Source organism: Pelmatolapia mariae, linkage group LG2 (assembly GCF_036321145.2).
Source record: "Pelmatolapia mariae isolate MD_Pm_ZW linkage group LG2, Pm_UMD_F_2, whole genome shotgun sequence".
Classification (NCBI taxonomy): domain Eukaryota; kingdom Metazoa; phylum Chordata; class Actinopteri; order Cichliformes; family Cichlidae; genus Pelmatolapia; species Pelmatolapia mariae.
In genome coordinates this window covers 13,960,105-13,985,399 of record NC_086228.1, presented here as the reverse complement: position 1 = coordinate 13,985,399, position 25,295 = coordinate 13,960,105, and the positions used below count along the sequence as shown (strand labels likewise).

At 42.4% G+C, this 25,295-nt stretch overlaps 1 protein-coding gene across 1 annotated transcript in view; it reads left to right on the top strand.

The window, feature by feature from the left end:
- fat4 (FAT atypical cadherin 4) overlaps positions 1-25,295 on the top strand; it is a 100,330-nt gene that overhangs the window by 58,527 nt on the left and 16,508 nt on the right. The window contains exons 5-11 of the mRNA XM_063493417.1: positions 1,271-2,193; positions 4,257-4,431; positions 15,087-15,267; positions 17,027-17,277; positions 17,486-21,835; positions 23,422-23,526; positions 23,946-24,253. Of these exons, the coding sequence (XP_063349487.1) occupies positions 1,271-2,193; positions 4,257-4,431; positions 15,087-15,267; positions 17,027-17,277; positions 17,486-21,835; positions 23,422-23,526; positions 23,946-24,253 (6,293 nt within the window). The remainder of the gene's footprint in view (positions 1-1,270; positions 2,194-4,256; positions 4,432-15,086; positions 15,268-17,026; positions 17,278-17,485; positions 21,836-23,421; positions 23,527-23,945; positions 24,254-25,295) is intronic.

The window sequence follows — 25,295 nt, the reverse complement described above, 5'->3', positions numbered from 1 at the left end:
TTTCGTTTTTATTTTGAGTCGCATATAATTGATTTGATGAAATACAACATCTTCACCATGTGATTAAGCGGCTGGAGTTATTTCTGCGTTTCAGGTGGTGGGTTTCGTGTCTGTGAAGAAGCGTGTGGTATTTGAACGGCCACCGCTACTCTCCTCTGCTGTAATTATCGCTTCACCCGGGCCTAATGTGGTTATTGTGACCTACATTCCTGGGAAATATGCTGCCTAGTTCTCAACCAAAGTCTGGCTTCTTTCTCCACTGTCCGCATAATCTGACCACGTCGTCCTCTCAGATATATAGCTGCCGCTCTGCACTGTCAAAACAAAACACCGCCATTGTTAGCGCTTCCTAAGCCCTGACCCCTGACCCCCAGACTTTGGCTCTAGACAGCGTAGCCAAAACTCAGATAGAAGTAGCACTCAAGCTTTTGATAAGAGATTGCTTGTATACTGTAAATGCACACAAGAGTGTGGGAAGGTGGCGGCGTTTTCCACATGAATACCCCGTTGAGTTGAATTACAGATGCTCAATTTAAGCTTGTTTTAACCCCCACTTCCAGGGCGGTTGTACAGATTACGCCAGATTTCAAGGTTGGATAGTTTAGTGCATCCATCCATTCATTCACAGACATTGTAGTTATGTCACTTAAAATAAATATTTCAGTTCAGAGGGATTTTCCAAAACTATCAGTTGAGGAAGTGGTTACAGTGGTATTTCTTTCTGATAGCAATCTGTCATTTTACATGAATAGATTGTCTACTCGGATGATAAGAGTAGCACAGAGCTGTTGCACATGCACAATTTGTGGAAATGGAAGTTGATAATGTATATAAGTGCCTAATTCAAACACATGGAGAATATCTAACAGTTATATCTAGAACAATGGATGTCAGTCAGAGTTATCAGTATTTGACCTCCACCATGCTGTCCTTTCTGTTCAAGGCCACATCAAATAATTTCATTTAAACTCAATTTAAAAAATCAGAGTGTAAAATGAGGTCTTTTAATTTGAAAGAAGTAACTGCATGGAAGATGATATTTAGGTATTTTCAGTTATCATATTGGTTTGGTGCAGAAAATCTAACAGATGAATCTAACTTTCACCTTCCTGGTATTCTCCAAAAGTTGAATCTGTTCATCTGGACGTAGCGTTCCAGATGAACAGATTCAACTTTTGGAGATTTACTTTCCTGGATGATTGAGAATGCATCAAGACTTCCTGGTATTGTTTTTATCTTCTAAAGACCTGCATCTTGCCATGTTTTTCAGGCCAGAATGCACAGCTCCTCTACAAAATCGCATCTGGGGATCCCCAAGGCCACTTTGTCATCACCAAAGATGGGGTCCTCCAAACTAAGAAGTCTTTGGACAGGGAAACCCAGTCTTTCTATAACCTGGTAGTCACAGTAAATGACCTAGCCCCACCTCCCATTACTCGCTTCACCAGCACTGCCCAAGTGTCGATCATTCTTCTGGATGTCAATGACTGCCCACCAGCCTTCACTTCTCAGAAGATGACTTACATCCAGGAGAACACTCCAGTGGACACAGTTGTGTTCACGACCCAAGCCACAGATGCTGACAGTGGCCCCAACAGCTACGTGGAGTACTCCCTCAGAGGCCCGTTCGGTAACAAGTTCAGCATTGGTACAATAGACGGAGATGTCCGGTTGATTGGGGAACTTGATAGAGAGGAGCATACCAACTACACGCTCACAGTCGTAGCTACAGATAAGGGCGATCCGCCTCTCTCTTCGACAATGGATGTGACTATGGTGGTTTTGGACGTCAACGACAATACCCCAAGCTTCTCACAGAATATCTATGACATCGAGATCGAGGAGAACATCTTGACGGGGACCGATGTCATCCAGGTGTTTGCTAGCGATGCTGACGAAGGCACCAATGGGCAGATCCGTTTCTCTATCTCTGGGGGAAACACCAACTCTGATTTCCGGATCGATTCTGTCACGGGGGTGATCTCAGTGGCCAAACAGCTGGACCGAGAGGCGCGTTCATCCTATTCATTGGTGGTCCAAGCTGCAGACCGTGGCAGCAGCCCCAGGGTGGACCGAGCAACAGTCAACATTGTTTTACTGGATGTTAATGACTGCTCACCTGTTTTTGAGCTCTCTCCTTACACTGTCAATGTTCAGGAGAACCTTGAGAACCTACCGAAAAACATTCTGCAGGTTAGTTGTTATATGCCAAGACATTAAGTGAAATTCACAGAAAGGTCTTCCAGGGTGAAAAAAGGTTCTAACAAGCTTAATGCCTCAACCAAATTCGTAGTAGTTAAACTAACTTAATAAGTGCAGGTGTGTGAGTGCTGTTAGGGCACTAAACCACTAAGTTTGGTGGTCTTATTTTGCTAAATGCTGCAGCAAATACTTGGGTGAAATGATAAAGAAATGATATACAACTACCATTTGTTCTGCTCAATTAGGGCTTTATAGGATTTCAGCGAAATATGAAACTCAGCTAAATTGCATGACGAGACGATTAACATTCTAACCACCCTGATGACTAAATGAGCCATACATAAAAAATGGACTGGAAACGCAGATTTCCAGTGACAGAGCAAATTGCACTTTCACTCGTGTACCCAGTGAGGAAATGAGGATACAGTTATGGGCCCAGGCGCAGTGGGTTTACCCACAAAATTTAGCTATACCTAACTGATACATGCACAGGAAAGCCCACAATGCATCTGGGCACACCAGTGAGTAGTTGCAGCAAAGTAAGATTGGCAAATAGTTTTATACTTTAGAAACCATTAAATAGATGTCTGTCTGCAATTCCCACAGCAGCCCACAGTGTGTGACTCTGGTTTTCTTCTTGGTGGATTCCCTTTGAAAGTCTGATTAGACAAAGTGAATAAGTAATGATCTTCCTTCCCTCAGCAATTACCTTCATGGTGCCGCTGAACACCGTGACGGTAATTAAGCCTCAACTGTGAGATTCAGTGAGGTCCGTGGTTATGCTGGGTTACTTGCAGACAGGGTTAAATTGATGCAGCTTTGTAAATCAAGCTTCATGGGATTAGAAAAAAAGGAAAATTGAAGTTTGTTAACAGCTTATTTTTGATTTTAAGAATATAAGATCTTGTAAACCATGTAAACTGGTCTATTTGCTCAATACACTGAAATGTCAAGATTATTTATACAGACCAAGAAACTTTTATCTTCACTGATGGAAGTAAACACACACAAAACCTCTAATTTTACAGAACTTACAGAAATAGATAACTTTTACCATTATCCTGTACAAGACATAGGTTGAGAAGAATTATTCATCACTAACCTCATTCAGTTATTTTAGCTGCATATAAATCTCAGTCAACATGTTTTATTGCTTTTCATTCATAAGAAGAAGGTGTTGTATCTTCTTTTAAAAGGGACACTGTTTTACTTTAAGTAATTATATTTTACCGTTGTATTTTTCTTTCATTTGCATTCTGATAATGTGCCCAAAGCCTGGAATAAGAAGCTATTTAATAGATTTAATTATGTGGTTAAAATTAACTCGTCTTATAAAGCTGCAAAATTGAAAAGTTAACACATAATAAATCACATAATAAACACATAATAAAAAATTAACAATAATTACAATCTTTTCTTACATAAAAGAAGAAATATCACATTAAAATAAAAATGTTACAAAATACAAAAAGTGTGTTTACTGAAGTAAAAGAGTATTATTAGTAAAGTTTAGTTCAAAATACTGACTAATGAGGCTCTGTGTGTGTTACATCATTACTAATAGAGTAAGTTTACTGATCCAGATGTAATTACTGACTTATTTTAAATTCATTGACTGCCATATACTGACTAATCTGTTAGCATATGGCTCATCTTATTCCCCTTCTGCACCTCACGTTTACATATCTTATATAAATCCTACATTTAAGATGTTTCAGCCTGCCCACAGACCCCTGTCTCTGCAAGCTACTTCACTACCCACCCTATCAATTTCATGTCTGTTTTCTCTTTTCTTACTTAGTTCAATTTTATCTAATGTTCTCATGATAGTAGTAACAGCAAATCAAATCTAAAAAATAAATGTAGTAAAAAGCATCATGCGATTTCTCAGCGTAATTGGAATTATGGCTGGAATTTGTATAAAAAACTAACGCAAACTTAAATTACTTCAGAATGATCCATTTTGCACTTTTCACCTTTTGCTTTTTGTATTTTTTTTTTTAACATTTTTTTTCTGTTTGTTGTAAATAAACATATTTTTTCATGATTTCCAGGTTATTGCTAGAGACGATGACCAAGGTGCAAATGGTCAGCTAAGCTACATGCTCAGCGGCGGGAACGATGAAGGCGCGTTCACCCTGTCCTCCAGCGGTCAGCTGAGCCTGACCGAGACGCTTGACCGGGAAGTGCAAGAGAAATTCATCCTTCTGATCACAGCCACCGACTCAGGTATGACTGCATTTAAGGTTTCGAGCTGCGAAGGCAGCCGATAGCATCTTGAAATGTTTGGCGCTTTTTAAGCAAAAGATTATTTTATGCAGGCTCAGCCACCTTATGTTTCAGTATTCCAGAATCAATTGTTTACGTCTGAACTCATTCCACGTGTAACGTGTTCAAGTTATGATCCACGATCTGGTTTATCTAGTGAGCACTAAGCATTGCATATGTCCCTATATGGACATTGTTGAATTTAAGCAAAGCGCAGGCAATATTTTGTAATCAGCCTGCAAAACACAGCTGAAAAAGAATATTGTCATGAAGTAACAGCAATGTCAACAAACAGCATTTTGATTTCATAGTCTGCTCTGAGGTCTTTTTGTGTGGCACAATAACCCAAACAATCTGGAGTTTTTAGCTTGCAAACTAGTGGGTGTTTTTTTTTTTTTTTTTGACCTATTCCACAGAAGTCTTTTCAGCGGGTTCAATTGAATAGCATCCTCTGTTTATTTGGATACGGCGGTAGAGCTTGTTATAGCCAGATAAAAGGTTAACTTGTTATTGCATAGAGGCCAGTTAATGTGCAGTTAAAGGAGTACATGCATATCCCCGTTGCAGCCAAATCACATGGTATCCCAGTTAAATATATGTTTCCCTGAGCTCCTCTGGTGCGGCCGTCATGGTCTCAGGGTGGTTCCGTTTCATTCCTGGATTGACCATGTGACCGTTCATAATGCTGTGTATTTTTGACTTTATGCAGAGACTTTGGTGAGAATTGGCTCGGTCTTGCCTGGAGTATCTTGTATTGAAAAACACTTACGCGGTATATTCATTACCTCATCATTTAATCATTGGAATATTAGAATATTTATTATAAAATTGTCTATAAATCAAGTAAAATCAAGTCCCTGCTCAAACATCTTTTTTGTTTGTTTGTTTTTTTTGTTTTGTCAAAGTAAGCTGTTGTGAGATCTGTGCCACATGGAGAAAGTTGCCCAACAAAGCGAACATGCTAATTAAGATTTGATCTCGTTTTGTACCCTTCACGCTGCGTCCATATTTAGAGCCCTGACAACAATTCCAAAATATTTTGACAGGACATCTCAGTACAATGCCGAGGCAGAGAGAGGGATTTGGGGTAGAATATCTAAATATCAAAAACACCATAATCATAGTACAGTCCAAATTACCCAGCAGCATTTTCTCACATTTTTGAGGCCTCAGCTGAGTCAGTGGAGGGAAATGTTTCTCCCAGGCGCTATCTGTCAGGAAATGTTTGAAGGTGGATGGGGCAGACATGTCTCCAAGTCTGCCGTCTAACGTAACCCATTTGCAACCGCACGCATTCATCTTTACATGTTAAAGCCCGCTTTTGTCTGTCGTAACATAAAGAACATAGAGAAAAATAAATCCAGAGGATTTCTTACGCAAAGGCGTCCTATTCTTTCAGAAAACGTCTCGACTGTCTGTTTGCTGAAAAACTGCTGTCATGGTTGTTATGTAAAATCCAAGGGAAAATCTCCCTGCAGCCATTGTGCCCTAAAAACTTGATTATGACTAAGAGAAACTGCTACATCACAAACTTCTTCTTTCTTTCTAACTCAGCTTTTTTCTTTATACATTCTATAAATAGATCCTAGTCTTTTTCCACACTGATGTCTGGAGCTGTGTCCCTGTGCATTTTGCTTTAGTGGTCCCTTGTCATGTGTCATTTTGGGTGCTTTTTTTCCTTTGGTTTGTGTTTTTTAGTGAAGGTAAACTCATTAGGAGAACTCCTGTATTCTCCCTCTGTTGTGCTAACGGCGAAATCTGTCATGAAATGGTTGGAAACAAAGGCGCCCACTGGGTGCTTCTCATAATGTGTTCTGGCTCGTGAGAAGAACACAATTTGGTAAACTTCTGCAATTATTTGAAAGTCTGTGCTCAGCCCCCACAACTTGTGGCATCCATACAAGCTGCATAAAGGTGTTTTACAAGGCATCATGTAGAGAGGAAATCTGACACAGAATATTTCTTCTCCTTTTTTTTAAGTCTCCCTTCCTTGTTTATGGGAATTTGTTTTGTTTCTGCATTTTTGAGTTTACTAGTTGTGCAGATACATGAAGATATTTGGGGTTTGGAGTACGCAGACCCGGACTGTTGTTTTTACTCAGCCAACATCTGGGATCAGCTGCAGGCAAGTCAGATTTTCAAGCCACTGCTTAGTAATGTACAAGTTTTGCCTGCTCGGAAGAATGTACAACAGTGAGATCTCCCACAGAGTCGCAAATGCTTTTGCAAAACAATGTTGCTGTTATGGCTTTAAGTAGGCATCTGTGGTTGTGGAGAACATATTTTCATGCACACGGCAGTTTGTCAGGTTTGAGGTTTTTGTATCTGATCAGCTTTAAAGTTAACCCTAATGCTTTTGATTAATATAATGTATTTTCTTATATTGTTTTTCCTGAATCCATGAATTTTTGAGACAGTAATTTAGCCAGAAGGGTGTGTCTGCCTTGCTTTGTTAATCTCTTGGATCTTTTTAAAAGTAGGTACTCCCACTTGAACTTCCTCTTTTTCAATGTTTTTGGAAACCCTTTCAACTAATAAAAGTTATAAAAACTGACCTAATTTGATTTACATTAGAGATTAACTGATTTGATGCGTGCTTATGCTTGTGTCTGCAGATTAGTAGACATGCAATGATTATTTGTTCATACATATGTTCATATTTTTGTGCATTTGTGTGTTGCCTTCGAGTTTGTGCAAGTCTGCGTGTGGTGGTGAGAGCATCCTCGGGGCGCATTGACATGCAGAGCGTTTGACCACATTTATTAAAGAGAAGGCACAGTAAATCCCTTGGCCCATGCCTATTATGGCGGATACGAGCGCATAGAAATCCCATGTCTTTCACATCCCTCCAGCACATCGCTCCATAGTGCCGCGCTGTTTGTATATGGTCTTTTGGCTGGTGGGTGAGGGGAGAGTTTTGGGGGGCTAAACGACCGCTTAGCAGATAAAGAATTTTAATGACCATGCCTATTTAAAAGCAGGATCCTTTATGCTCTTAAATGGCTCCCATGAATCTGGCGTGTAAACCCTTCAGTATTCTTGAGTTTTCTTTCCCCTGGACTTGTTTGGTTGAATAATGATCTGTCAATCTCCAGCCTGTCGTCAGGTTTTGAGCAAAAAACAACAGAGAAAATTTAATGCCAGCATATATCCATCGGTCTTTGTCATATTAGGCAAACATGGACGGAGCAAACAAAGTCCTGCGCGTACGCTGATAACGTGGCGTTAAAACGTGGCCGAGACATCGCTAGATCACTGTCCAACACTTGCCATAAAAAATCTTTAATAGGGTCCATTTCTGATGGTTTCACCCAGTCTGCAGTCTAGTGGCAACAAAGGACTTGGCCAAATAAAATATCAGGTTCCTCAAATGAACTTTAACAGAGCAGTAACATTCTGGATCAGCTCTTAAAAAACTCTGCAGTAACAATGTGGTCTTGCAGAGTTTTTTCCTATCGCCTGTTTTCTCTTTTCCACTCTCTGGTACACACTAACAGTTGCAGGATCTGAATGTTTGTGTAAATAGCTTTGGTAAGTTGTGGAGGAGGGAGAAGGCGTGTATTAAAAAGGTGGTGTGGGCTGAATGATTGGTGCTTCGGCCTGGCAAGATCCACTTTTTAATGATGTTTATTCACCGAGGAGCCTGGCTACCACATCACTTTCTCACAAAAATAAACCCATCAGAACTATATGTGGCCATTGCTAACGCACTTTTTTTTTTTGCTTACTGAAAATCTGTGTAATATGTATGTGAATATAAGTGCATGCTTTCGCTCTTAAACACTTTTCCAAAGTCATATTTCAGCTTTATGTGGCCCATGTATGAACATTATAGAGTTGTGTTATGAGCAAGTTATTCTGGCAGTATAAGTTTTCCACCTCTCACACTATGTTATGATCTGCTGGTATTGCTATGTCACCATAAAATGGAAAGCAGTCACTGAATGGTGCACAGACCCAGTGCTAGATTGGGATTTCCAAATATTCTTCAACACAGCAAATAAAAGCACCACAGTAATAAAAACACAAAAGGCAAATCACTTCATTAAATTTCACCACGGGCCCTAAACTATGGAAAAAAAAGCTCCGCTCTGTGTCTGTCGATAGGGTTTTTTTTTTTTTTTTGCATGCTTGCAAACCGCCACCCCGTATCTGTAACATATGTGGAAGAAATTATGCAAAAGCATTCAGACGCAGCACTTCATAAATAACCGGGGAGCTGTATAAAATTCTAGGTTTAATTTGATGGATGCCACTGACATTGCCATATTATTAGGAATATTCTATCTCCCTTTATGCTGGGTAGCAGCTTTGAGTGTTCTGCTGAGATATCCCTTTCACTCTGTTGCTTGTTAACTGTGAGAAAACCTCTGTTTACTCTGTTATGTTTGGCAAACTGTGCAGTGGGACAGCTTGCACCCTGCTCTCGGCTCCACGAGGTCTTTCATGGGTGCCGGACAGGGTTGCATTAAAAGAAGCTTTGTCGCAAAGCAACAGGTTCTCAGAGGCAGAAAAATGTCAATTTTGGCTTGTTGGCAGCCAATTCTCACCCCCCCTGAGTAATGATGTGTTTTATTTACGCTGTCCCTTAAGAGCACAATCTAGCCGCAGTCCATAAACCGTAATTAACCGTTTAGCCTTAAGCTTTAGGCTACAGATGGGCTGTCTCATAAATTTACACATTCATTCGTCTTCCCAAAGTCAACCTGTCCTCAACTTCCCACTTTAATGAACCTGGTTGTTTGGACATCCCAGCTTTGTCCTTCCTCATTTCTTTTTTCGATAAAACATCAGGCAGTCATATATTAAAGGAAGAGATTATCTCTTGTGCCAGCACAGACACTCAAACCTTCTTCTTAGCACAGCTTAAGCTGAGCAACTCGGGGTGACTCGCAGATTTTCCCAGGAGGTGAGCGCTGCTGTCTCCTTAAAACCCCCCTGTGAGGCTCTCACAGCGCCGTGCACCCTCATAGCAGCTGCGGCGGTCAGAAAACACATAGCTTAATCATCATTAACACGTGTATTTGTACCCCCTCTAGTGCAGAAAGTATGGCCACAGCACCTTCTTAAAGGTTAATGTGATTTGTCCAGCGGTAATGTACACTAATAAGGTGCTTAGACCCTGCCATATGTTTTTGCTAGACAATGCTTTCTGACTTGAGAGGCTTACGGGGAAACCTGTCTGTGGATCTCTTCGATGGAGGAGGCTACAACAGATGGTCAGTTGGTCTACTTTAGTCAGAAAGCTTGTTATTTTGGACACTCCTTCCTTGGGGTTATTCTGGGCTTTTCCAGTTTCCCCCAGTTGTGATTCGAACTGAAAGAAAGCTCTTAGATGTGATCTCAGATGCAGCAGTGAAATATTAGTGGGAAGGTTTAAGTGTCAGTCCCATTGCCAGTTTAACAAACACTTTAAGTTCTTTTAGGATTATTGTGAAATATCAAACAGAGGACTCTGTTTTAGTTGTCACTGCTCCAACTGTGTCATTCCTAGATCTGAAGGGGATGCGCTGCATTTAATTAAATGGTAATGGTGCATCTAGATTCAATTAAAGCAGGGAGGAATCCTCATGTGGGACGAGCACTTTGAGCGCCCCCCCCGACGGCTTGAGTTGCTTTGTGTGCACTGACGCCAGTGTCTTTTTCCTTTATCCTGTAGTGTAATGGCTGCTCACGGATAAAAACCTTTTATCTGAACACCATCGGTCTGATGTCTTGCATTGGAGAAAACCCTTGAACAGAAGGCAGAGTTATCACATCAGAACTTAGTGGCTCTGGTACAAAAGCACCTCATGGAAACATGGTGCCAGAGAGTTCACTATTTTCTTTACTGATTGAGGCAGCACACTCCTCTCGGCTCAAACCTCGATTCCTTCTGTGCAACAATAAATAATAGTAAGCCGTCAGTGGCAGTAGTTTTGAAAGCAATTTTCTTTGACATTTGAATGAGATTTTAATGAGACAGTGCGTAATAATGCGAGGTTGTACTCACCAGGAGTGTAGTGTCGGGTGGGGGGGGGGGGGGCGGGTTTGCTTTCCTAAATGACTTGAGATTAACCCCTGAAATAGGATTACGCTCATGGCACAAACATCGGCAAGAGGTAAGGTAGTGCCTTGATTACCTTATCTGTCTTATGGCTCTTAAGGCATACTGGTGCTATGAATGCAAACAAAACTGATCACGCTTTCCTAATATCAACTTGAATATGCTAAATATGCTGGTACATATGTTGTTGAATATTGTCTTGGATAGTTTTTGTTTCATGGAGGCTAATAGCATTAGATTACCTTTACAATGTCTTTAATGTCTGTGGTTAATGCAGCCCTATAAAAGTTTAAAATTTACCTTAAGAACTACTGCTCACATAAAAGAAAGGGTCTGGGGACAGGACTTGCCAATGGAAAAAATATTTGTCTAACCGCAGTGCATGGCTGCCACTGGTAGGCAGCTGACTTCCCGCTGCAAGTTTCCACCAGTTCTCTTTCCATGGTAAAATGATGTCATTTGTCGTCCAGCGGTGGGCCAAATTGTGCTCTGCCAGATCCAGGCAAATTTCCTCGCCATATCCCTACCGTGCACGAGGTGACACCCGCCTTGTCTGCAGTAATCTAAATCATTGACCCTGACACTCTTCCCTGTGCTTTGCCAGATTCCAGCGAAGACTGTTTGGAGGAGATGCTGGCATTTCTCAGCACTCTTGGAGAGCATTCCTCTCCTGTTGAGTCACTCCCTCCACAGAAAGAAGAACTGGACGGAGATTATTTTGTACGTTTAAAAAAAATGCTCTGGGATTGATTTCTTACTATTACAGGTACAGGATGCAGAGGAAATTTAAGAATCGGAAACAGATGATGACTTACTCGACTGCAGCGCTGACCCTGTTATTTAGTCTGCCGTCATATGAATCTCAACAATGTCTCACACCAGCCATAACTATTTGAAACAACTGTCATCTACATACATTTGCATACCTGCCAAGATATAGTGTTCCTTTACTAAATCTGTCATCCCACGCAATGTAACAAGATAGATCTGAACTATTTACACATCGAACAGGAGGCTTGGAGGAGGTAACAGCTGCCAGGGGGTTATGTGATATCAGTTAGCCCCATGAGGCCAAGAAGGCACGTTCAGAAACTGCACGGAGTTGCATGATGCTGTGAGAAGTGATACACCAAGAAAGATGTGAAAAATCCTCGATTTGAGCCCATGCCTATCATCTGCTGGGTCAACGCAGGTTCAGCTTTGGACAGAGGAGAGTTAGAGGGCTTTGAAAACCCACAAGTGTAGTTTAGGTCTTTATTAAGGGGGGTGGGGTGTCTCTGTTCTGTGCTTGCTAAGGATTAGCTGGTGTAACAGTGTCCTGGGCCCCAGGGTCCCTGATGTGTTAGGTGACAGAGTCTTTGAAGGTTCCAACAGAGAAGGCTGACCGTTCACAGGCAGTAAACAGGTTGTGACATCACATCCTGTGCAAAAATGAAATGCCTAAAAGGAGGGCGGTGTGCTCCACATACACATAGATGCACACAGTCGGCGCTAGCGTTTTAGCTTGGCTGGCTTCCTCTCTTAGTGAGGGGAACAATGCTATTGAAATGCGACTGCTGCGCTCGGTCGGTATCAGTTAAGTTCAGAAAAATACTGCAGCGCGCTTGATATTCAAAAACAAATCATTCCTGCATTGACTCAAGTCTCTTGGTGTGAGCTAATGGCTTTGGTAGACAAAGCCACTTAGCTCTCAGAGCCTCTTATCAGCCATCAGCAGCTCCAGCCTGTACAGAACATCTTTGATCAACAGCAGTCTTAGCGAGTTGCTGACTGTCAAACACACTTTACTTACCACCTGCGGCTCCGTGCTGGTTAATTTAAAGTGATACAGACGCCTTGCTGACTTGGATCGCTCCTCAATTAAGAGGATCACCTGAGGAGGAGCGAAAGCTGCTCTAATCTATTGCCATGACAACCTCCTGAATGATGATTCGTGTCAAATGAAACGTGCTGAGACAAACGATACCTCGGGTCCAAGTATAGGCGGATTAGAAAGCTACAGTAAAGCATGATGTTAATTAAATAATCTTGCTGACACATGTTGTGGTTATTACATAATAGGTCTGCGATGAAGCTATATAGAGGGGATTGGTTTACATTTTATGCTCAGATTATGTTTCCGCTGCTGTTAATTCTTTGTATTTGGCACCAAATTTGTGGTCAGATGTCCCGTGTAACTAGCTGCAGAGAATGTTGTTTATAAGCGGATTTCTCATAATCACAAATATTTGTAAAGGTGGAAATACAAAATTCAACATTGCCTATGTATGGGTATAAACACGGGAGTCAGTATAGCTAGAGCAGCAGAGGACTCTTCAGTGATTCGCTTTGGTAATGAGTCACTAAAGATTAGTGTTGTATGGTTTCTGGGTCTCTTTTGGGATGAAATGTGTTTACTGTCACCTCTTTTTGTGTCATTTATTTTGCTTCTGGAATTCAGCTCTGTTTATTCTGAATGCCAATGTTAGCCACTTCTGTTCTGACCAGAAAACCTGGGTGCATTACAAGCCTGAGGCCAAATGTCTGTTTATTATCATAAAGCCAGGCAGTGAAGTGATGTTACGGTAAACTATCACAAATCTCGTTTTTTGAGGAATCCCCAGCCCTCCTGAAAGAAGTGGCTGCGGTATCCAAGCCCCACAGTAATGTTCAAATTTGTTGATGTTCACAGGGAAAGATCTCTTTTGTGCTCTCTGCCCGCAAGGACCCAGAACTCAGTGTCAGCAATTCCCCAGCAGCTGTAGAGCCTGTGGAGGATTTTTTTTGTGCTCAAACACACAAACACACACACTCTTAAGTAGTTTGAGCATAGTTTGCAGGGAGCTCCGATTTGCATGTAACGTACAGGTCTCTAAATTATATTGCTTTTCATACTGATAAGGTAGTAGCAATTGATATTCAGTTTTATTTATATAGCGTGAAATCACAACAACAATTGCCTCAAGGCTCTTCATATTGTAAACTAAAAAACCCACAATAATACAGAGAAAACAGAGAAACCCCAACAATCAGATGACACCCTGTGAGCAATCGCTTTGGTGACAGTGGGAAGGGAAAAACTCCCTTTTAACAGGAATAAACCTCTGACACAATCTTTTAGTGGCGTATAAATATGACTGAAAAACATCATTGTGTCAACAGCACTCGTGTATAATCTCGGGAGACTGCAGCAGCAAAGATGTTTCATCTGACTTCCAAATGAGAAGAACTGGTGCAAAATATAACAGCATGTTGGCCTGATTTCCTCATATTTATAACTAATCCATGCTGGCTGCGCAATAAAGCCATAGAATCCCTCTAGCTTTCTTTCTGACCCTCCACCCCTCGGCACCCACTTTTCTCTGATTCTTTATTTAAGAGCATTAAGAGAGAATCTTGGTGGCCACCATCCAAATGTTTTTTATTATCTCTTATTAATCCAGGCCTCCACGGTACACAAGTTCAAGTATCTGATGTTTTGAGCAGCTGAGTACACAGGGACATGAGACACAAGATCGGGATCGTGTATGTTTTTATTTGGTTGTATTATAGTTGACATATTCACACAGATTCCTGAAGAGAGCTACAGGAGGGAACAACTACATGTAAGAGGTGGGAAAAATAGCTCCTACGGCTTTCACATCTCAGCTTTTTTCATTCCTCAGGTGCTCTCTGTCCTTGTATTATTCATACTGTAAACCATATGGAAATCATTAAGAACTCAAAATAGCATCAAGCTTTTAAGGATGTCTCCAGATCCCATATTGTGACTTTCAGTAACAAGCCTGAAAACTCGCGCTTATGTTTGGAATATAGATTAAGCAGTTCGCTGTGCCTTTTAGGGATGGATTATAAAGGGCAGCTCAAGCAAGGCAGATGCCTGAATGTCTTTTTTCTGTTCAGGTTTTTCTGCATTGCGGCTCGTTTTCATCTGCTATTGATTTAAATCCATCCCCCCGGGTCACAGCAAACCGTGTTTCGTCACCTGCTCTGGGAAAAAAAAACGGTCGGATTTTTGCTGAAAATAGCACTTCTTCTCGCTCGAATATCTCACACAGTGCCGCGCACCTTAAAATAGATACCTCTCTGTGGAGATTAAATCGGTGAGCGTCCAAGACCCCAGGAAGGACGCCTGAAAGATTTGGTTTCAGAGACATTGAGCCCCTTTGATGTGTTTTTCGCTGATGTGCGTTGATGTGACAGTACAACCCGTGGAAAGTGCATACCCACGACTAAAGACATTTTCTTGAATTAAATGCAGCAGGAACATTGTGGTCGAGCCTTTGCAGGAATATGAATTGCTTCAATGTGAATCTTGCTGCAAATGACAAGTCATGTACAATAAATCATGTGTCTTAAGTCAGAAGGGGACTTAATGGCACTCACGTGTCCCCACAAAAACAGAGTTTGTAATTCTGTCACTTGGAATAATCTCCATATTCGGTTTGTCGGGCGAGCTGAAAGGTTAATGAGTTGTTTCTGTCCCAACAAGTGAGTCAGTTTCTCCTTCACTTCTCTTTAAGGTGATCACTCAAGGAGAAGTAAACTGCTACTGTCAGTCATGTTTTTTTTCCCTTTCTTCCACCTCCAGGCACTCCATCACTGAGTGGGACAGGGACGGTAACGGTTATGGTGGATGACGTTAACGATAACGTCCCCGTTTTCACTTCTTCTATCTTTCACACCACCATCATGGAGGATGCCCCAACTGGGACAGATGTGCTTTTGGTCAACAGCTCTGATGCAGACGTGGGAGTTAATGGTGTTATAAGGTATTCTTTTTCATTTTCAGTTGTTTATTCCAACCAGACTCCAACTTATTGCAGTCAGTGGGACCCCTGGTGTGCTGTAGATATTCTGATCATTCAAAGTGGGAAATGGCTCTTTTGAACAGGATTCATAAAATGAAACCACTCAAACATATTCAGATAGTTGAAGTTTGAAATTCCCTGAACTGACTTGGAAAATCCGAGTTTTCCCAAAGCTCTTTTTCTAAAGAACATGAAATATCAAATAGAGTAAAAGAAAAACTATATGTCAATGAAGCAACTTCTTATAAGATGTCACTCTATAAGGTCCCAGCAACTACTGAGTTCCACAGTCAGGCCAGCTTCAGTTTGATTTCATGCTCTGATTTCATACCCTGGTGTGAAAATACCCTTTTGGGGCCATACAGTAAAACGCTTTACCTCACTTCCAGCTCTGTAAAATTCCAGACCAATGTTGCAATGGACGATAGGAATTTAGTCACGGAGTGTAGCGTCATAGTCAAAACCCAAAGTCATTGTTTTGGGTTGCGATTTTCAAGCTTTTTCACGCTCACAAGCCCCTCCATGGGGAAGCTTGTAAGAGTTTCTGGCCAGTCTCTCTCAGGCCGGACACTGACTCAAGTCCAGCCCCTTCTCTTTCTTCGGCAGCCCCACTGGGTACACATTGGGGGGTACCGCAGCGTGCTCCAGTTTCCCAAAACATAGTAATGAGGATGTTAATTGTCTATGACAGAACGAGATGTACCCATCAGGGGTTCGGGGCCCAGAACTGGTTACAAATAGTTATTAGTTTTGATTTTCACAGCCCGTTAAATGTAAGTCCCGAGCTTGGACTTGTCTCTGGACTATGTTCTGACCACAAGCATCTGTGGACAGTTTACATTGTTTTCAATGTCCAAATAAGCTTTGCACCCGCACTGCATTCACACGTTGTTCAGCAATTTGTCATTCCATCTCTGGAGGGGGATGCTTTTTCAAGAAACCTTTTCAAAATATGCACTGGTGTGTACATTTATGTGTCAGTTTACATTTATGTCTGGGTCCTGCTGGAGACTCGGGAGATACAGGGTGAAACCTGATATTTGTTTGAAAGTAAAAGATTTTAGCCCCCTGAGTCTTGACCTGATATTATGTATTTTTTGTTTGCTTTCTATACCATGTATTTTTATAACTATTAAAATTCTTGTCATTTTTGGATTACACAATAACAAATATAACAATGAGGAAGATAAATCAAATGCATGATTCTGGAGAATGCAGCCTAGACCCCACAGAGCGTTAAAGCAAATGGACACTTTAGTTAAATATGTCACTGATTTGATGTGACTGCAGTGTAGTGTGGGGACCATCTCTGACCATATTCCCCTCTCACTGTGCTAATGTGAACCTTGAAACAGTGCCCTCTATAGGCAACTTTGTGGCACTGAACAAGGTGCTTCAGTCAGTGCAGAGTAGCAGACTATATAACTACAGTCTGTATAGACTGTGTTAAGTCATGCAAGTATTAGATGTCAGAATCAGAATACTTTAATAATCCCCAGGAAATTATGTGTGGATGAATTCAAAATTGCTGTTTCAATAAAGAATAATAAAAGATATTCAATAACACCAATGAATAATATTGATTTGTATTAGAGATGACTGCAAAAATTCCTGATACAGCATCATTATCATCATCAAATTGGTATGCAGTCTTTGTTTTTGTTTTTGTTTTTATCTCAAAGGTTTCACTAAAACATGTCCTTCTGTGTTTATCCTACAGCTACAGCCTGACCGGAGGACACGGTCAGTTCTCCATCAACCCAGCTACAGGACAGATTATCACCAGCTCCCTGCTGGACCGAGAAGACAGGGCCAATTACCAGCTGCTGGTAGTGGCAACAGATGGAGGCCAGCCCGAGGGCTTGTCCAGTTCTGCTACTGTGTCTGTGACAGTGGCCGACATTAATGACAACCCCCCACGTTTCCACCACCACCCCTATGTCACCCACATCCCCGCCTCTACTGCAGCAGGTGAGCACATGCATTAAAAGGTGCTAAATAAAAGTTGTGGTGTGCACCTTTTCTCTCTGTCATTATACTGTGTTATTAGGCATAGCTTAATATTTTAACTATGTCAGAACGTGCTAAAATAAACTCTATTTTTAATAATTTCTACATAAGTAATTAGTCTGCTAAATCACTGTGCCAAAGACTCATTCATTCACATTTATGTCTTCAGGGTCCTTGGTCTTTGCCGTTACTGTCACTGATGAGGACTCTGGTTCAAACGCCCAGCTACACTACTCCTTGATGGGCCGCAACGCTGAGAAATTCAAGATCGACCCAGTCAGAGGTGCCATCACTGCCAATGAGAGGCTAACTGGAAATTCAGAAGTTACACTTACAGTTCGAGTAAAAGACGGCGGAGCTAATCCCAAAACAGATACGACTACCGTGACTGTTCGATTTGTTACTGGAGGAAACTTCCCTGTCATTAAGCTGAGGGAACGTGCGTTCACATTCCCTGAAAGCCAGCCAAGCAACCACATTGTTACAACTGTGACCGGGTCTTCTATGAGAGGCGGGCCGCTGTCATATTACATTGCCAGTGGGAACCTGGATAATGCTTTTCATATCGACCAGCTGTCAGGCAAGTTGTCTATCAGACATCCACTGGATTATGAACACATACAGAAGTATGTCCTCTGGATTGAGGCCAGAGATCAGGGCTTCCCACCTTACTCCTCTTATGAGAAATTGGAAATAACTGTGCTGGATGTGAATGACAATCACCCAGTATTTGATAAGGATCCATTCCATGCTGAGATATTGGAGAATCTTCCACCCAAGGGGGTGCTCATGGTCTCTGCCGTTGATCTGGATAGTGGGCCAAATGGACAGCTGGAATATGCCATCATTGAGGGCAACAAAGAGAACAGTTTCAGCATCAATCGAGCCACCGGTGAAATACGAACCACCAGGCCACTGGACCGGGAGAAGGTGGCTCTGTACACTTTGAAAGTCAAAGCCACTGACCGCGGTTTGCCACCCAAAAACACAATAGTCAAAGTACTAATCAACGTACTGGATGTGAATGACAATGCCCCCAGGTTTTCCAAGATCTTCAGTGCTACAGTGGCTGAAAACGCCCCTGTGGGTTACACTGTCACCAGAGTCACCACCACTGACGAGGATGCCGGTTCAAATGCCATTAGCCGATATTCAATTACAGATACCAGCCTTCCATTCAATATTAATCCAAACACAGGAGACATAACAATTAGCAGGCCACTCAATAGAGAAGACACTAATCACTACATTGTCAAAGTGTCCGCCCATGACAGTGGCTGGACAGTAAGCACAGATGTCACCGTATTCATAACTGATATTAATGATAATGCCCCCAGATTTAGTCGACCATCTTACTATCTGGACTATCCTGAGCTCACAGAGGTGGGCTCTCTGGTCACACGGGTGTCTGCCACTGATCCCGACGAGGATTTCAATGGCAAAATTTTCTATTTCATCCGATCCCAGTCAGAGTATTTTAGAATTAATGCCAGCACTGGAGAGATATTTGTAAAGCAGCAGTTAAAATATCAGAACTCAACAGGTGCTAGCAGTATAAATATAAACCGCCACAGCTTCATTGTGACAGCCTCAGACCGAGCACTCAAGCCTTTGATGAGTGAGACAACAGTTATTGTGAACATTGTAGACAGCAATGATAATCCCCCTGAGTTTAATTCCCCCAGCTACTTTACACCTGTCACTAAAAGTGTAAAAGTTGGCACCCGACTGCTCAGGGTTGTAGCTCAGGACAAGAAAGATTTTGGCCTTAATTCCGAGGTAGAGTACCTAATGACAGGTGGAAATAGCTCTAGTAAATTCAAACTAGATAAAACAAGTGGATGGATTACTGTTGCCTCTTCGCTTACATCAGATATGAATAAAATTTTCCAGATTAAAATCACTGCAAGCGACAAAGGAAATCCTCCGTTGTCTGCACAGACGACGGTGAGTATAGCAGTTACGGAGGAAAACCACCACACACCCGAGTTCTCGCAAAGCCAAATCTCAGCTACTGTACCTGAAAGCCTTGCTGTGGGAACAGCAATAAGGACCCTGTCTGCAAGAGACAAAGACAAAGAAATGAATGGCCTTATCACGTACAATATTACTTCAGGCAACGACAAGGGTCTGTTTGCACTTAACAGTAGAACTGGAGTGTTATCATTAGCTCACCCTCTGGACTTTGAAGAAAAGCAACAGCATGAGCTTAGGGTTTCAGCCACTGACGGTGGTTGGATTGCAAAAACAAGCTACGTCTCCGTCACAGTACACGTGACTGATGTGAACGACAACCCTCCTGTGTTTGATCCTGATGAGTACTTCCCCATTGTGCAGGAGAACGTTCCCAGTGGCACCACCGTGATCAAACTGAATGCTACAGACCTTGATTCGGGAGCTAACGCAGTCATGGCTTATGTGATTCAATCGTCAGACAGTGACCTCTTTGTTATTGACCCGAACACGGGCACCATCACCACCCAGGGCTTCTTGGATTATGAGGCTAAGCAGGTCTACCATTTAACAGTCAAGGCCTTCAATGTCCCAGACGAAGAGCGCTGCAGCTTCGCCAACGTCAACATTCAGCTAAAGGGAGCCAACGAATACGTGCCGCGCTTTGTCTCCAAACAGTACTACTTTGAAATCTCAGAAGCTGCTCCAAAAGGAACAGTGGTAGGGGAAGTATTTGCCAGTGATCGAGACCAAGGAGAAGATGGAGTAGTTTACTACCTCATTTTTGGTAGGAGCAGAAAGAAGGGCTTTGGCATCAACAAGAGGACGGGCCAGATTTATGTCACAGGTACCCTGGATCGTGAGAAAGAGGAGAAGGTTTCACTGAAAGTGTTAGCCAAGAACGCAGGAAGCATCCGTGGGGCAGATATTGATGAGGTGTTTGTGAATATCACTATTCTCGATGCAAACGATCCGCCTGTTTTTACTAATGAACTTTATGATGTCCAGGTCAGTGAAGGTCTCTCACCCGGTGGTCTGGTGACTTTTGTGAGTGCTGAAGACTCGGACTCTGTCCCAAGCTGGAGCAGATTTTCCTACTCCATAGCTCCTGAGTCTGATAAAAATATTTTTACTATCAATGCAAAAACTGGCCAAGTGTCTGTGGCTGCAGAGCTAGACAGAGAAACAATTCCTGTGTATAATCTGACGATTCTCGCTGTGGATACTGGCACACCTCCCGCAACCGGAAGCACCACGGTAATTGTGAATCTTGAAGATATCAATGATAACGGCCCGACTTTAACTAAAACCTACGCTGAGGTCATGGAGAACCAGAGAGCTGGCACTGCAGTCACAACACTGACAGCCTCTGACCCAGATCTACCACCCAACCAAGGCCCTTTTCTATATAGCCTCCTCAATTCTGGCTCTGCCAAAAGCTACTTCAGCCTCAGTCCAGCTGGAGTCTTAACCACAAGTCGGGAGATTGACAGAGAGCAGATTAGTGATTTCTACCTCTCTGTTGTGATCAAGGATTCTGGCGTGCCGCAAATGTCCTCCACAGGAACAGTTCACGTGAAAATAAATGATCAGAATGACAACCCTTCAGAGCCCAGGTCCATGGAAATCTTGGTCCACTACTTTGGAAACATGTTTCCTGGTGGTTCTTTGGGAGACGTCAGACCCCAAGACCCGGATATTCAGGACAGGTTCCACTGTTCCCTTATACCTCCATCTTCAGGTCTGTTTAGTATCCCAACTGGAACGTGCAACCTCAACTCTAAAGCTCGCTCAACAGATGGAACGTTTGACCTAACCATCCGCAGCAGCGATGGTGTCCACGGGTCAGTTAGTAACACAGCCAAAGTCCTCTTCATGGGCTTCAACAATGCTACGGTGGATAACAGCATACTCATCCGACTCCACTCTGATGGAGTCAAAAGCTTCCTCACCAACCACTACCTCAGCTTCCTACGCATTGCCAACTCTCAGCTAGCAGGACTAGGCACAGGGGTGCTGCTTTATGGAGCGTTTGAGCTCAACAATCAGACTTTCGTGATGGCAGCTGTGAAACGCGGCCACGGACAATATGTCAACCCGAGTGGCGTGGCCACATTCTTCCAGAGTATCAAAGACATTTTATATAGACAGAGCGGGGTGCAAATAGATGCGGTGGACCATGATCCTTGCACACGCAACCCGTGCCAGAATGGAGGCAGCTGCAAGAGGCGTCTCAGTGTCGGGCCTGATATGAAGACAGAAGAAAGCGTCCCAGTGATCCTTGTTTCCAACCACCCCCTGCAGCCCTACGCCTGCAGCTGCAGGCCAGGATACACAGGACCTCTGTGTGAGACTGACATCGATGAGTGCCAGCCATCGCCCTGCCACAATGGCGGCACCTGCCATAATCTGGTGGGGGATTTCTCCTGCACCTGTCCAGAAGGTTTCACCGGCAAGGCCTGTGAGAGGGATGTCAATGAATGCCTTTCCAATCCCTGCAAGAACGGGGCGCTGTGCCAGAATTTCCCAGGCGGTTTCAACTGTCTCTGTAAATCCGGCTTTGCAGGTACTACACACGCAGGAGTCACATTTTATGTCTGACCTCAAAGCCACTCGTGTTAGGCTCGGAAAAAAGCACGTGGGGACACGCACACATGCGCGCATTAAAACTCCCACAATACTGGAGTCACACACATGACTTTAGGTCCAATGAAAATATTTGCTTCTGAATGTTTCCAGGAGGTGTTGTAGCCATAGCATACAAGCATCGCTGCCAAAAACAGTTAGATTTTTGGATTGCTGTTTGGGGGGCGGGGGGTATCAGCTGTGATGCATATCAGCCCGCCATGTTTGCTTTAATAAAGAGGATGATGCGAAGCTGACCGTAGTCAGGACTTGAGTCTAGGCTCCACACGCAGTTCACCACTATCGCATTTCATTGTGTGCGTTCGTGTGCATGCAACTCTGGCCACACACAGATACATTTCTGATCCAACTGTATACACAGGGATTTCTTAATCAAGGATTTCTCATTTGGCAGGGTTTTGAGCTGCATGACAAATGAGCAGCTTTATAACAGATCCAATCAGGCCTTTTAATTTGGAAATCTAATGAATATGCTTCATTATTACCCTTGATAAAATGGGAGTGGATTTTAAGTGGAATTACTTAGAACGGTCATTTGGACCTTGTATGTTGTTCGGCCTCTGACTGTAGCATCTGAAAGACATTTTCAAAGCCGGCTGTAGCAGGCAATTTGCCTCAAGTCAAGTCATTACTGTCCTTTTTTATTATGATGATAAAAAATGACCACAAATCTTTAGGTTTCATCAAGATAAATGACCCTCCTGCAGAAACGCACCTATTGACTTACAGTAGTTTTCATGCCCTTCTGGTGAACTTTCAACTTCCTGTTTCCACAACTGGTGTTTGGCAGCAGAATCTATCTCCATTAAGCAACTTGTCTCAAGATTTACAGCATAAAATGCATTTTCAAAAGTTCGTTGTCAATCTTTTTCTATTTAACCACTCATGAACTGTTTGTTCTCTCGAAGCCAGTGTATTATTTGTATTATCAGTGTCGCATTCCTTATCGTGATGTTTAAACTTCATGTATATGTTTGCTTGTATGTATGGTGGCCATTTGTGTACATTCCAACTATTTGCCTTTCTGCACTGCAAAAAAAAACCCAAACAAACAAAACAAAACCAAAAAAAAAAAAAAAAAACCCAGCCTCGTCCAAACATAATTTGCAATGAGTTTGAAAATCTGATTATTCCTAGTGAGAGGAATCTGCCAGTTGAATGAGATCATTTCTTTTTTTCCTATAAAAGTTTCAAGATGTTGTTTTTGGTCAAATGATATCATCTTGGGCAAGCAATGCTATTTCCAAAATAGCTTTGTGAAACTGCATTGAAACAGGTGAACTTACAGTTTTCACTTTTATCGTATTGCTGTTTGAACTTGAATGAGATTTAAAGGTGTAGTACGTAGTTAAATGGATCTTTTTTTGCAGTGCATTTCTCAGCTGTGAGGCGATGAAAGGCGTGCATGACTTGGCCTGTGGGGAAAGTGAACTGTGTTCCCTTTGGGGTTTTCCTGTGTTGTCTGCCACCCCATCCATTTTAATTTGTGTTGTTCTGTGAACCCAGGCAAAACGTGTGATTCCATCATCAATCACTGTGAGTGTAACCCGTGTTTTAATGGCGGGTCCTGTCAGAATCGAGTGGATGGATATTACTGTCATTGTCCATTTGGTAAGTAATAGTAGGAAACTTTCAGGGTATTACAGAGTCCCGCTAAATTGAAAAGCAAGATGGACAAATTCAGATGTGCACTCTCCCAGCAGCTATTTCATTCTTAACCCTTGATTTCTTAAACAAATGTGGAAACTGTCATTTCATTTTTTGTCTCCATTTTTCATGTGTTGTATTGCTGTCCTCAGAAGTAGTCTCCAGTTGATGCAAGAAAAAAAAGTTTTCAACTTTTTGAAGAGTCTTTTGCAAGACTGTGATCACACAGCTACGATATCTGCTTTGTTACTTCTATATACAAAGCAGATAATGCTGCTTGATAAAGATTCTGTTTTATCTGTAGATATTTTTATCACAGCAGCACTGTGAATCATTCATTGGCTTCCTCCGTGATTCCACTTTCGGTCTGTTTTTTTCCTCAGGGGTTTTCGGCAAGCACTGCGAGTTGAACAGCTATGGCTTTGAGGAGCTCTCCTACATGGAGTTTCCGTCTCTGGATCCCAACAATAACTACATATATATCAAGTTTGCTACCCTGAAGAGCAACGCGCTGCTTTTATACAACCACGATAACCAGACCGGAGACAAGGCGGAGTTCCTGGCTTTGGAGATCTTCGAGGGACAGATGCGCTTCTCTTTTAACTTGGGAAGTGGAACTTATAAATTGATGACCATGATAAAAGTTTCGGATGGGCAGTTCCACACAGTCATTGCCAGGAGAGCTGGGATGGTAAGAATTCCTGTTTTTTTACGATCGAAAATATCTCATACTCTAAATGTTTCTCATCATTCGCTCTTGCTTTAAGTGGCATATTAGTTTTTATGGGTCTAGCAGCAAAAACATTTAGGAAAATCAGAAAATGCTGCATAGTTGCAAAGGGACTGCACATTCAATAGCATTTATGTCCTGAGCTTTTATAGCTGAAGCTGCCTCCAAATTTGGCCTTATATTCTTTTTTGCACCATCAGATGATAATTAAACTTCCCCAAACCACGGGTAGCTCAGCTTATGGTTTTGATGGTTTGTAATTATATTTTATTGCTAGTTGTGATTTACAATACCAGGATCCAAAATGGCCATGACGGTTGAAATCCTGTCTCCTGTGCTCTGAATGAGAGGCTTCTCCCTGCCAGCAATGCAGTGGCAAGGCAGGAGGAGGAAAAAAATCCAGCTAGGCCCTGTCAAGCCTTCTATAATGTAGCTCTCCTGCTGGACTTCAAATCTGTCATTTCCCACCGTGCACTGGGAGTTTCATAGGAAGCTGGTAAAATCGTTAAATTGTCAGTTTTGAGATGGTGCAGAGTGACGGGTGTAAAGGAATACAGCACACGTTGAAAGCCGTGATTCTGTCTGCAAATGGTACCCGGTGAATATTATGCGAAGGTGGTCGTGTTGGGGCTGTTGAAGAATGAGAGAGAAATGTGAGTGTGTCACGCCTGAAGTGCCAGCTCCCTTGAGCGGTGTAAAGTGAACCTGATCACCGTGTTTGCAAAAGGTGCTACGGGTCATTTCGGTGGCCAGGCTTGAGGTCTGTTCTGCGTTCCTGCGCCTAAATTCTGAGCCAATCCCGAAAGCAGACGCAAACCACGGACACGGTCATGCACTGCTTCACCGTGAAGGCTCCAAGTAATCAGAGGGAGCAGAGAGTTCACAGATACTGCAACCATCTCAGTTACTGTCATCTCTGCAGGAATCAGTTTTAATTGTCAAATACCATAAATGTTAGGCAAATTGTCTCAGTCCAACGAGTTACAGTGTACGAAGACGTCAG